This window comes from Phocoena phocoena, chromosome 8 (genome assembly GCF_963924675.1).
Source record: "Phocoena phocoena chromosome 8, mPhoPho1.1, whole genome shotgun sequence".
Lineage (NCBI taxonomy): Eukaryota > Metazoa > Chordata > Mammalia > Artiodactyla > Phocoenidae > Phocoena > Phocoena phocoena.
Window position 1 is genome coordinate 54660033 of NC_089226.1, and position 13092 is coordinate 54673124.

Below are 13092 nucleotides of genomic sequence, written 5' to 3' on the forward strand. Positions count from 1 at the left end.
AAGGGGCAAAATCCATAACAACTGCCTCTTTTACCAGGAAAGGAAACCCTTTTCCGGAAACCCCCCAGCAGACTTCTAAGTCCTACTAGACAGAGCTGTCATCAGGCCACACCCAGCTGCCAGGGAAGCTGGAAGATCAACTGTTTTAACTTTTCTAGACTCTTTAGAAGAAGTGAAAAAGGGGATTGGGAATAGGTATTGAGTTAGTAAGTTCACAGTGAGTTTGCAGGTGCGGGGCAGGGGAGGTGAACAAGTGAATGGTTGGTTGGTGTCATTCTCTGAGTGGATAATACTGAAAGATCACGAGTTCAGTTTTAGATATATTGAGTTTGAGGTGTGTGGTAAACTGAATAATGGCCTCCAAAGATATTTGTGTCCTAAACACTGGAACCTGTGAATATTACCTTATATGGCAAAAGGGACATTGCAGATGTGATTAAGTTAAGTACTTTGAGATGGGAGGGTCCTAGATGCATTCACAGGTGTCCTTATATGAGGGAAGCAAGGGAGATTTGATTCTAGAAAATAGATGTGGCAGTAGCAGCAAGAGGTTAGAGTGATGCAAGGAAGGGGCCAAGGAATGCAGGCAACTTCTAAAGGCTGAAAAAGAAAATAGATTCTCCCCTCAGAACCTCCAGAAGGCACCAACCCTTATGACATCTTGACTTTAGCCTAGTGAGACTGATTTTAGACTTCTGATACCCAGAACTGTAAGAGAATAAGTTTGTGTTGTTTTAAGTTTGGGATAATTTGTTACAGCAGCCTAGGAAACTAATGCAAGGTGCCTTTAAAACATCTAAGAGGGCTTCCCTGGTGGCACAGTGGTTGACAGTCCGCCTGCCGGTGCAGGGGACATGGGTTCGTGCCCCGGTCCGGGAGGATCCCACATGCCGCGGAGCGGCTGGGCCTGTGAGCCATGGCCGCTGAACCTGCGCGTCCGGAGCCTGTGCTCCGCAACAGGAGAGGCCACAACAGTGAGAGGCCCGAGTACCGCATAATAACAAACATCTAAGAGATGGCAGGTAGGTAGTTAGATATAATGGTCTGGAGGTGAAATAAAAGGGCTGGGCTTGAGATATAAAATTTTTTTTAATTGATTAATTTATTTTTGGCTGCATTGGGTCTTCGTTGCTGCGCGCGGGCTTTCTCTAGTTGCGGCGAGCAGGGGCTACTCTGGTTGTGGTGTGTGGGCTTCTCATTACGGTGGCTTCTCTTGTTACGGAGCACGGGCTCTAGATGCACGGGCTTCAGTAGTTGTGGCTCATGGGCTCTAGAGCATAGACTCAGTAGTTGTGGCGCACGGGCTTAGTTGCTCTGCGGCATGTGGGATCTTCCTGGACCAGGGCTCGAACCTGTGTCCCCTGCATTGGCAGGTGGATTTTCAACCACTGCACCAGAAGGGAAGCCCCTGAGATATAAATTTGAATGTTATATTCATGTGGATGGCATTTGAAATTGCAGGAGGGCATAAACTCATCTGAGGAGAGTGACACTGTCACCTACCTGCTGTTTATCTTTCAGCAAGGTACTTAACTTCTCTGAAACATTTTTTATTGAATATTTATTCTGTCCTGGCATCATATCAAGCAATTTACAAGTGTCCTCATTTAATCCTCACAACCACTTTATGAGGCAGACACTGTTTTTAACCTCCTATTTACATTAAAGGAAAATAGGGTTAGAAAGATTAGTCATTGGGGGGAGGGATATATTGGGAGGTTGGGACTGATATATACACACTACTATGTATAAAATAGATAACTAATAAGGATCTACTGTATAGCACAGGGAACTCTTACTCAATACTCTGTAATGATCTATGTGGGAAAAGAATCTAAAAAAGAGTGGATATATGTATAACTGATTCACTCTGCTGTACAGCAGAAACTAACACAACATTGTAAATAAACAGTACCCCGATGAATATTTTTTTTAAAAAGAAGAGAAAGATTACTCATTTGTGCAAAATCAGACAGTACAAGAGGGTGACAAGACTAGCTCCATTCCTTGTGCCTCGGCTCTTACGGCCCAGGTATCAGCAGTATCCACACCATGTAGGACTTTGTTAGACCTACTGCATGAGAATCTGAACTTTAACAAGATCCCCCAAGTGTACAGACAGAAGAAGCACTAGGCTCTAGCCTGCCTCCACAGTGGGCTCCCCTCAGGCAGGTACTTTCCCAGAGCCCAGCTCAGAGTTCTAGAAGCGCAGAATGTTTTCCCATCTGTACCTTTGCCCAGCCCATTCTCTGCCTGGAGCTAATACTCCAGGTGTCTGGATTAGGCGCCTCCAGTATCCTCAGGTACCTTTATCTACTGTTATTCTGGGATTATAATTCTGTCTCCTCCATTAATATGTGAACGTCTCCAGGAAAAAACGTTTTCTCTCACCAGGTACCCCAACAATAGGCAAAATCAACACCCAGAGCAGACGCCCAGCAACTATTTGAACCAAAGCATAAAGTAGCACGTGAAAATTGTCGCCGTACAAACCGCCTAGACTCGGGGTAGCCCTCCCTGGCGGAGACTGAGGCGGAGCGGAGAAAGAACCCGGAGCGGGAAGTTTAAACAGTCCATCCCTGGCTTTCCGCTGGTTGAGCAGCTGAGCGGCTGGGCGCATGCGCGCAGCTCACGGGTGCCGCCTCAGAGGGTCTTCTCCGCATGCGCGGGAGCGCGGAGGCGGGTCCAGTTGATTGACAGCGGGTGGCGCCGTAGCAATGGCGGCGCTCGGAGTTGCGACAGGTGGTGGCGATTGGTTTTCGGCTTTGGCGCTCGGGGTGACTCTTCTCAAATGCCTTCTCATCCCCACCTAGTAAGGGACCCGCACTGCCCGGGGCTGGGCGGGGAGACCCCGCGGTCGGTCAGGGCGGGAGAGAGAAGCGTGGATGCTCCTGGGTGAGAGGAGGAAAGGGAACTTGAAGTCATGTGGTCGCTGCTACCCCTTTGCTATGCTTCCCACTCCGCCTTTTGAGTGTTATTTCATCTGTTCACTAGATCATAGCCCTGATGGCTGGGGTCAGGGCTGGCACTGTCTGACTTTAATGTTTCTGACCTTACGGTCCTCTTCCTTAACATGCAGATAAACAACACCCACCTCCAACATTCATTCAGCCAGTACAGTATTTATCAGCTGCCTCCTGTGCTGGGCACTGTTCTAAGTCCTGGAGAGGCATTTGAGAAAGACATTTCTGGGGAAGTTGGTGGGGCCAGTTAGACAAACAGTAAAGTTTCAGATTGCGATGAGGTCTGTAAAAGAGGTAGAGAGTGGCTACCGGGCAAGGCTTTACTGTCCTCTTTTAGGAGGTGATGTTTGAGTTGAAAGCTGAAGGATGAAAAAGAATAAGCAATGTGAAAAATAGTTCAGGCATAGGAAAGAGTAAGTGTAAAGGCCCTGTGGTAGCAAAGAACTCAGAGCATTCCAGGAACAGAAAGTGAGCATTGTGGCTGAAGAGCAGTAAGGGAGGAGGAGAGTGACACAGGATGAGGTAGGCAGTAGTCAGGTCACACAGGGTTAGACTGTGCGACAAATGGATGCAGACCCAAGACTGAAAGCATGGGATCCCATTAGGAAACTACCACTCAGTGGTAATGTGTATACAATGGGTACTCTGTATTTATTAATATTATTAATATTGGCTTCCACATCTGTTCATCCTTCCTATTTCCTCTCCCTTGACTTTTCCCCTCATTCCTTTGCTCCCTTCCCAGTTTAGTGTTTGGTTTATTGGTATCCTTTGGTTCAAGTTCTTGGTGACCTCTCGTTGGGTATGGAAGAGCTGTATGTATAGGTAAATCCATACTGATGTGTATATAAGCAATGAAGTGTATATGTAGTTCAGCAAAATGACTTACAGGGACTTGGGAAAAGAAGGCGTTGGTCAGTTGAACTTTCTGCAGAACTGAAAACAAATAAGTAACATCTTTCTCTTTTAAAAGCAAATTGGAAAAATCCTTCTAAAATGTAGGAAATTCCTTTCAAATCAGAATGAAAGGGATTTTTTTTTTAATCCGTGGATATAAGGTGATGTTCCTTGCTTTAGTTACTTCAGCCTAGAAATGTGTCTTCAGGGTTGTTACTTTGAATACTGCTGTTGATCCAGGATTAAGAATGTATGTAGTTGTAGTTAATGCTCTGCTTCTCAAACAGGAAACCCCTGGGATGTGAGAGGGAAGCTACAGGATAAATGCAAAAGTATTCACCAAAATGTTTACTAACTGCTTTATTATGAACCAGCTACTGTGGCAAGCTACTAGAGGGGAAGACAAAATGGATATGATCCCTAACCCTATAAAGGGTGTAGTTTAGTGAAGATAACAGTCCCAGAAATAAGTCAACACAAATATGTAATTACATAACAATGCTGTCTTAAGTGTTCTGAAAGGAAAGAATGGGATCCTATAAGGCAACTAACAAGGGGGACTTACTTTAGATTGAGTGTCGGGAAAGGTCTCTGACATATAATTGTAGGCCTGAAGATAGACCCAGTACATGTCTTTTCTTGAACATATGTATGTGTTTCTGTTGAGGAAGAAACTTCTTCCCTCTATTGGGGAGGAAGACATTTTTCTCTACCTTTCTAGCCAGGTTCTGGCTGGTCTAAGAATTCAATTGACATGAGACAGATGGACAGGAGAAAATCATCAAACAAAAGTTTAATAACATGTACATGGGAAACATGTACTCGGGAAAATGGAGTAACTCACCAAAATGGCTGAAGCCCCTCACCTTAAATACCATCTTCAGCTAAAGACAAAAGAGGATGTTGGAGGTAGTAGTTTGGGACTTCAAAGGGAGAAAGGCAATTCACATATATGTTTGCTGGGCCATGAAGAGATAAGAGTGGACTGTGATCTCTAGGTTCTGGTGAGTTTCCCTCACCACACGTAGCCCATATTCTTTGCATATATCGGGGTGATAGCTCTTTTCTGGAACAAGCCCTTTATATAAATTCTTTAGGCAGCTAAGAGGGAGGTAAAAAGAAAGACTTCCTGAGTCTTCTGTTTCTTAAAAATAATCAGCTTAAATCAATCCTCACACCAAAAAGACACATTTTGCGTTGCCATATTTTGCTCCCCTACAAGTGTATACCTAGAAATGTAATTGCTAGGTCATCAGATCAGCTGTGAATTGTGATTTTGAGAAATCTGTAGGAAATTCAGGTGACGTTGTCAGCAGGAAGTTGGAGATGTCTCTCTTCTAGAACTCAGGAAAGAGACCAAGGTTGTATACTGTGATTTGGGAGTCATCATCACACAGTTCTTAGTGGAAGCAATAAATGTGAATGAGATTGTGCAGAGCAGAGTAAACTGCATAAGAAGAAGACCAAGAACCGAACCTGAAAGAACATCAGCATTTGCTTGATGAGTACTGGAATGGGAAGCCATGAAAGAGACATGGAAGGGGTTGGCTAAGAAACTCACGAGAGAGTTGTCACAGTGGAAATGTTGTGTAAAACACTAGAAAAGGTAAATCAGATTTTGCTATGGAACTCATTGTTGACTTTGGTGAGTGGTTAATTCAACAAGAATGTATTGAGCCCATCCACATATCAGGTGCTGTGTAAGATGTGGAGGGGAAGTAAAGCAGAGTAATAAACAGAAAAATAAAGTCCTGCTGAAGAGGAGTGAAGGGCACCAGAATATGCCACCCCAAAATACGCCTCTTTGGTGTAAGGATTTTTCGGGACTTCTTATCTTGAGGAACTGCAGACATAGGAGAAGCTCTGAAAACAGTAAAAGTTACTTTCGAGGGAAATTTACATTAGAAAGGAGGCCTGTACCTGGAAAGTAACTATTACCAGAGATCACTTTTTCATCTGAGAGACTTAGCTTCAAGGCAGAGCAACCTTTGCTTGCCAAACATTCTCTTCTCACCTTCCCAAGAGTTGCCTTCCCCCCTCTTTGAAGCCCCAGACCCCTACCCCTCTCCTTAGCTCTCATGATGGCAGATAAGCCTCAATCACCTGGCCACCTTTTGAGTCTCATCTTATATCTTTTGGGGCTCCTGTACATATGTATGTAATTTAAATTGTCTTTTTTTTCCTCCTGTTATTCTGTCTTAGGTCAATTTAATTCTTAGACCAGCCACAGAACCTGGAAGGGTTGAAGGGAAAATAATTTTCCTCCCCTATATATAGGGGACATACTTGGATATATTTATATATAATGAGAGGGGGACCAGTAAACAGAATTTGGAGACATGAGAAAGGCAGGGCAGGGGCCTTTTCCCACCTTTTCTGTCTGATGAACTCCTGCTCATCCTTGAAGATCCAGCTTCTGTGTGAGGCCTTTGCCAGATAATGAATCTTATTAGAATTGTTTGTGAACAAGAATAAGTCACCTCTGAGCAGTAGCCTGAGGGCCTCCCTTAAGAAAATGTATGGGCTTTTGGTCAGCCCTTTAGATCAGGGGTCCCGAACCCCCAGGCCATGGACAATTACCAGACGCTCCCCATCGCTGGCCTTACTGCCTGAGCCCCGCCTCCTGTCAGATCAGCGGCAGCATTATACTCAGAGGAACGCAAACCCTACTGTGAACTGCGCATGCGAGGGATCCAAGTTGTGCGCTCCTTATGAGAATCAAATGCCTGATAATGTGCCGTGGAGCTGAGGCGGTGATGCTAGCGCTGGGGAGTGTCTGCAAGTACAGATTATCATTAGCAGAGAGATTTGACTGCACAGAGACCATAATAAATCAATTGCTTGCAGAGTCATATCAAAACCCTGTCAGTGGGGGCTTCCCTGGTGGCGCAGTGGTTACGAATTTGCCTGTCAATGCAGGGGACACGGGTTCGAGCCCTGGCCCGGGAAGATCCCATATGCTGCAGAGCAGCTAAGCCCCTGCGCCACAACTGCTGAGCAATCCCCGCTCGCCATAACTAGAGAAAGCCCGCACACAGCAACGAAGACCCAGTGCATCCAAAAATAAATAAATAAAAATAAATTTATTTAAAAAAAAAACAAAAAACAAAAACCCTGTCAGTGAGTGGCAAGTGACAATTAAGCTGCATCTTATGGAGTAGACCAGACATAAGCAACACACTTTGGCTGTCACTGTCTCCCATCACCCCCAGATGGGACCATCTAGTTGCAGGAAAACAAGCTCAGGACTCCCACTGATTCTGCATTATGGTGATTTGAATAATTATTTCATTATATATTACAATGTAATAATAATAGAAGGAAAGTGCACTATAAACGTAATGTGCTTGAATCATCCCAACACCATCCGCCCACCCTGCCCACTCTGTGGAAAAATTGTTTTCCACCAAACCGGTCCCTGGTGCCAAAAAGGTTGGGGACCACTGCTTTAGATGACTCAGAGACTCTTTTCACTTAGTGTTGGGTTGGCCAAAAAGTTAGTTTGGGTTTTTCCACAACATCTTACTGAATAGGTTCCCCACCTTTTCCAGAAGGAGGTCTGGCCTCCAGGTAAGTGAGGTGTTTCAGGAATATGTAAAATACCTATTTGTGTCTATAGGATAGTGAGCTGTGACTATGTAGGGGGTGTTGGTCCATTTAAAAGCCTAATTTTAGAAATGTGAGATTGATAAATGTTATGAAATCTCATTTTCTTCATCTGATTGTTTTGAGTAGCCATTCCACAGATTTTGAAGTACACCGAAACTGGCTTGCTATCACCCACAGTTTGCCAATATCACAGTGGTATTATGAGGTAAGTTTTAATTTTCACCTTTTTGGGTTTTTTTTTTAAGATGATGTGTGAAATCATGTAAGTATTATTGATATTCAAACAGTTTTCCCTGTGATCATAGGTTGAATAAATCTTTATTAAAATTATAGTCTTGGGCTTCCCTGGTGGCGCAGTGGTTGAGAGTCTGCCTGCCGATGCAGGGGACGCGGGTTCATGCCCCGGTCCGGGAAGATCCCACATGCCAACGGAGTGGCTGGGCCCGTGAGCCATGGCCACTGAGCCTGCGCGTCCGGAGCCTGTGTTCTGCAACGGGAGAGGCCACGACAGTGAGAGGCCCACGTACTGCAAAAAAAAAAAATTATAGTCTTTACTCATGTTACCGAACCGAACTTTGGTCCCCTTGCCTGGCACGCACAAAGCAGATCTACTGATCCTGGGTTATTGTAAAGGAAAATACAGCGTTTATTGCAGGGCGCCAAGCAAAGAGAACAGGCAGCTAGTTCTCAAAAGACCTTGTTGGCTTAAAAAAATGCACAACGTCAGAGTTGTGAGTTAAGTTTTATTTGGGGCAAAATGAAGACTGCAGCCTGGGAGACAGCATTTCAGATAGCTCTGAGAAACTGCTCCGAGGGGGCAAGGGAGGAGCCAGAATATATAGGAGTTTTGCAACAAAGGGCAGGTAGTCGGGAACATCAAAAGATTACTGTTAATTAAAGAAACCAGATATGTCAAGTTAAGGAATTTAGCGCTTTTCTGTATATGGGAAGATGCAAGAGTCTGGGCTCACTGAAATCATTCCTTTGATATGCACCTCAGCTATCTGGGGCCAGTATCCTGTATGTTCACATCCTGAGTTTCCTCAGGGCTCACGGTAGGGAGTGGCTGCAGTCTGATGACTGCTAGGTGGCAGGTATTCTTTCCCTTCTGAGTTCCCTCAGGGCTCACCAGCTCACCATCAGGTGGTAGCTGCCCTCGCTGATGACTGTGAACTTGCCAATGGCTTTCAGGCAAGGGTTTTTAAAGACCACAGTAGGGGTGAGGGTCTCAGGGTGCATGATCAGCTCATGGACATTTTTCTAATTGGTTGGTGGTATGGTCACAGGGTGATGTTTTGGGAATCTTTTTTTTTTTGGCTGCTTTGGGTCTTCTTTGCTGTGCGCAGGCTTTCTCGTTGCGGTGGTTTCTCTTGTCACGGAGCACGGGCTGTAGGCGCGTGGGCTTCAGTAGTTGTGGCATGCTGGCTCAGTAGTTGTGACTCGCGGGCTCTAGAGCACAGGCTCAGTAGTGTGGCGCACAGGCGCACAGAGATGTTCCCGGACCAGGGATCAAACCTGTGTCCCCTGCATTGGCAGTCGGATTCTTAACCACTGCGCCACCAGGGAAGTCCTTGTTTTGGGAATCTTAATCATCAACCTTCTGGTTCCAGTCTGGGGTCTATGTGCTTGTGGTCAGCATATAGTAACCATCCTCCACTGAGTGCAGGGGTCTTAGTTTCTTCAGAACAACTCAAAGATATGAGTCCAGTTGTTGTCTATATTCATTCAGGAGGAACTAGGAGTCCTGTGACTCTATTGTTCTAATCATTAACTACTTGAGTTTGCTCTTTGGAAAGCCAAACAAGAAGTGGGGGACAGGAAGGGTCTTATACCTGGTTAGGCCCCGCAGGGTCTTACTCGGTTTCAGTCCTCCCTTTTCTTTGACACTCCTCAATTCCTGAGGAGAACATGGTGGGACAAGAAAGGGAATAACGTTTTGGATGGAGAGGTTAATCATAAACTCTGCAAGGGAACTTGGTTTTAGGAGGAGTCAGTTTCATTCAGTTCTGCCCTCTGGAACTATTAGGGAACCCCTTTACTTCAAAATGAGTTTCCCAAATTATACATGGGAAATGATAATATTTGCCACATGCTTTTTGAAAGAACATTGGATCGGGAAAGAGGGAAAATTGGACTCAAGACCTGGCTCTGCATCAGCATAGAAAATACATTTCATCTCTCTGAGCCTTGGTTTCTCATCTGGCATATGAGGATTTGGAATGAATTATTTCTAAGGTCCTGTCTCTCCCTAACATTTTGTGATTTATGAGGACAGGAATAATCAAGTGTGACGGTGTAGGTGTCTGGTAATATACAAACCATTCTATTCTATTCTTAGAAAAGCTATGTCTGTATTTTTATTTCTGGTGTGAGGTACTAACCTGCATGTGATACTTCATGGAAAACAGACATCAGCTCAAAAATGACTTGATCAAAAACAGCACTCTGCTGTCAGGAAGATTTTTTTAAGACAAGCTGTAAAATTTTCTGTGAGATTGTTGTTGCTTTGGGGGGTTTTTGGTCAGGTCAGAATAGCCCTTTGCACTGAAAAAGCTTGAGAACAATTGACCTAATTGACCAAGCTCCTTCTCACATAACAACACTACAAGTATTTCATAAGAATGGTAAGGAACTTTAAGTAGTTTCTTTAGTGTGAAGTATTTCCATTTGCATGTATGTATGCATACCAGTGAGGAAACTTTTTGTGTGGCCTAGTTGTCCAGAGGTTGGGCTGTGATTTCAGACTGCCTAGGTTTGACTTTCAGCTCTGCCACTTAATACCTATGCTGGGCAACTGTGGGCAAACTACTTGACCTCTCAAAGCCTCCGTATCCCCAGCTATTAAATGATAATAAATAATTATTAGGATGAAATGAATATCATGTATGTGGTGTGCTTAGCATAGTACTTAGAACAAATGTGCTCATTAAATATTATTAAAGGTTATTAATACTTAGCATTATTAATATAATGACCTTCATCCTGTAAATGAAAAGACAGTCTCCTGTCTCACCATTTCCTCCCTGCTCTCTGACTATCCCTTCTTAGTCTCCTTTGCTAACTCTTCTTCATCTACACACTCTTTCAAAAGCTGGTTCCCTCCGCCTTTCTTTGTGGTCCCTTTTTCTTTTTTCTTTTTAACATCTTTATTGGAGTATAATTGCTTTACATTGTTGTGTTAGTTGCTGCCCTTTTTCTTTTAATTCTATAATTCTTTCTGGCTGTTCTCTCATTTAGTCCTATAACTTTCACTACTACCTGTTACTTAGTACTCCTAAAACTGTATTTAGGCCAGAGCTGTCTCCTGTTATTGGCTTGTTTTAGATAGAAGAGGTTTATGTAAAAGAGATTCTAGTAATGGTAAAATTCTTTGTTCTTCCTGCCCTCCTCAGCAATAACAACAAAAGAAATAACAACAAAAGAAATCAACAAAAACTCAAGTGCGAGGTTCACAGTAGGATATAAGGCTGGAGAGGCACATGCCTCAGGTCTGGAAGGTCTTTCTGCCATACTAAGGAGAGTGGACATGTGAGCAGTGGATTGCTTTGTAGAGCCCTTCTTAGCTTTGACTTCTAGCCTACCTTTCTGTTCTGGCCTCAAATTAAATTGATTGGTCGATTGGTTGGGAAAGACATTAAAAAGACCCATAATAAATATTTGTGGAATGAACACAATTGTTTTGAATCTTTGTTGACCTAAAACAAGTAGACTGCCAGTTATTTCTCCAGCAAAAATGGGTTTATTCAGGTTCAGCAGAAAATAGCAATTCAGGGTCTGCAACCATAGCGAGTCATGTGCTAGTCCCTGCGTAGTGCATAGCGAGGGAAGGAGAATTCTTTCAAAGAGGGAAAAAGGAAGTTGGGAGGGCTAGAGTAAACAGAGTCCATGGCTTTTCATTGGCTGAGTTGTGACAGTGAACTCTTTGCAGGAAAGAGACTTTCCTCTTGCTGTTGGGCTCTGCTGTCCTCCTAGGACCTGAGACCTCCCCCTTCTGGCCTTCTGATTCTATCTTAATTGAGGTTTCTGTTTATTAATTTTTACATCTTCATATGTAAAAATGAGGTTGGATGTTTTTGTACTTGAAGAAACAGCTCTGTTGTGGTAGCTTCCTGAGCTAATGGATTTGGAGTCAGAGACCCAGATTTGAGCCCCAGCTCTACCACATATAAGTGACAGAACTCTTCACTTGGGAGGAAATGTTAGCTAATCACTTTCCTGGCTTCCCAGAAGCTGTTTAGGTAAGATGATGGCCCCAGCTGGAAATCCCGGAGGTCAGGAGGGCCTTCTGGGCTAGGTTTGGGAAGTCTTTGTGGGGAGAAGGACCAACATAACAGAGGGTGCCTGAGTGGTGTGGGGTTGGGGATGGCAAGGGAAGGACAGGGACATTTTGTTTTGGATAAATGACCATCTCAGGCAGCACCTGTTCCTTCTCCCAACTCTTTTCATGATTTCTGTTCCCCATTTTATTTAAAGTAATAAATATGTCAATAAAATAAAGTAGGAAAATCTTTTAGACTTCCAATAAAATAAATGGCTCTTTAAGGGTAGAGGCACAGACATAGAAACTGTGGCTGGAAACCACAGATGTTAATAAAGTCTAGATTCATGTTGAATTTCTTGAAATTATATGGACCAGTAATTTCTAAACGTTTTAAAAAATATATTCCCTAGCCAGAAATCATTTTTGAGCATTCACTACCCAAGACGTCTTTATAAATTATAAAGGCAAAGCCCTATTAATATACTTTTAAAAATAGAAATTAAGAAGGATAAGAGTAAAAAATAGAATTTCTCATTTTTCTTTCCATAGTTCAGTGGCTCATCACCCCACATTGGAGATTTGGGATTAGAGAAGGAACTTTTCATAAAGGAAAATTTAATGGGTGGATTCATAGCCTGAGTGCCCTAGACAGAGAGCCTCTGGGTTAGCCTTTGCATTTTATACCTGCAGGGGGAGTAAATAGGCTACTTCTTATTGAGACCTAAAGTTTTCATTCATCCTTATCATGAACAAAGAGCTAATAAGTAGTTTGAGTCTCTCTTGCTTCATTTTATACTATAGAGAGACCCTAAATAGTAGTCCCTGTGGGCACTCAGTTAGTACCTAGTGAACCCTTAGTGCACTTCCAGAAGGATAGGAGTTTTCCATTGAAAAGAGCAACAAATGCAGAGTAGGGAGATTATTACTGTCTCAGCTCTTCTAGGTGCAAGGTCAGGTTTAGTTTTAGGGACATGCTATGAGGATAGTAATAATGTTTTAAATGATAACAATAATTTTTACTGATACTTAGTTTATATCTGGTTCAATACTGTGTGTATATGTAAATTAAAAAAAAATATTTATTTATTTATATTTGGCTGCACTGGGTCTTCGTTGCTGCGCACAGGCTTTCTCCAGTTGTGGGAATAGGGGGCTACTCTTCACTGTGGTGCGCGGGCTTCTCATCGCAGTGGCCTCTCCTGCTGCGGAGCACGGGCTCTAGGCGCGCGGGCTTGAGTAGTTGTGGCACTCAGACTCGGTATTCGTGGCTCACAGGCTCTAGAGCGCAGGCTCAGCAGCCGTGGCGCACGGGCTTAGTTGCTCCGCGGCATGTGCGATCCTCCCGGACCAGGGCCCGAACCC

General features: G+C 43.8%; 1 protein-coding gene across 11 annotated transcripts in view; it reads left to right on the top strand.

The window, feature by feature from the left end:
- Positions 1 to 2705: 2705 nt before the first annotated feature.
- ALG8 (ALG8 alpha-1,3-glucosyltransferase) overlaps positions 2706 to 13092 on the top strand; it is a 28215-nt gene continuing 17828 nt past the window's right edge. For 8 of the 11 annotated variants that reach the window (XM_065883224.1, XM_065883229.1, XM_065883228.1 and 5 more), the window contains exons 1-2: positions 2718 to 2812; positions 7596 to 7674. In XM_065883224.1, the coding sequence (XP_065739296.1) occupies positions 2718 to 2812; positions 7596 to 7674 (174 nt within the window). Of the gene's footprint in view, positions 2813 to 7592; positions 7675 to 13092 lie in introns of all 11 variants that reach the window. The other 3 variants (XM_065883235.1, XM_065883225.1, XM_065883231.1) reach the window with 3 other exon arrangements.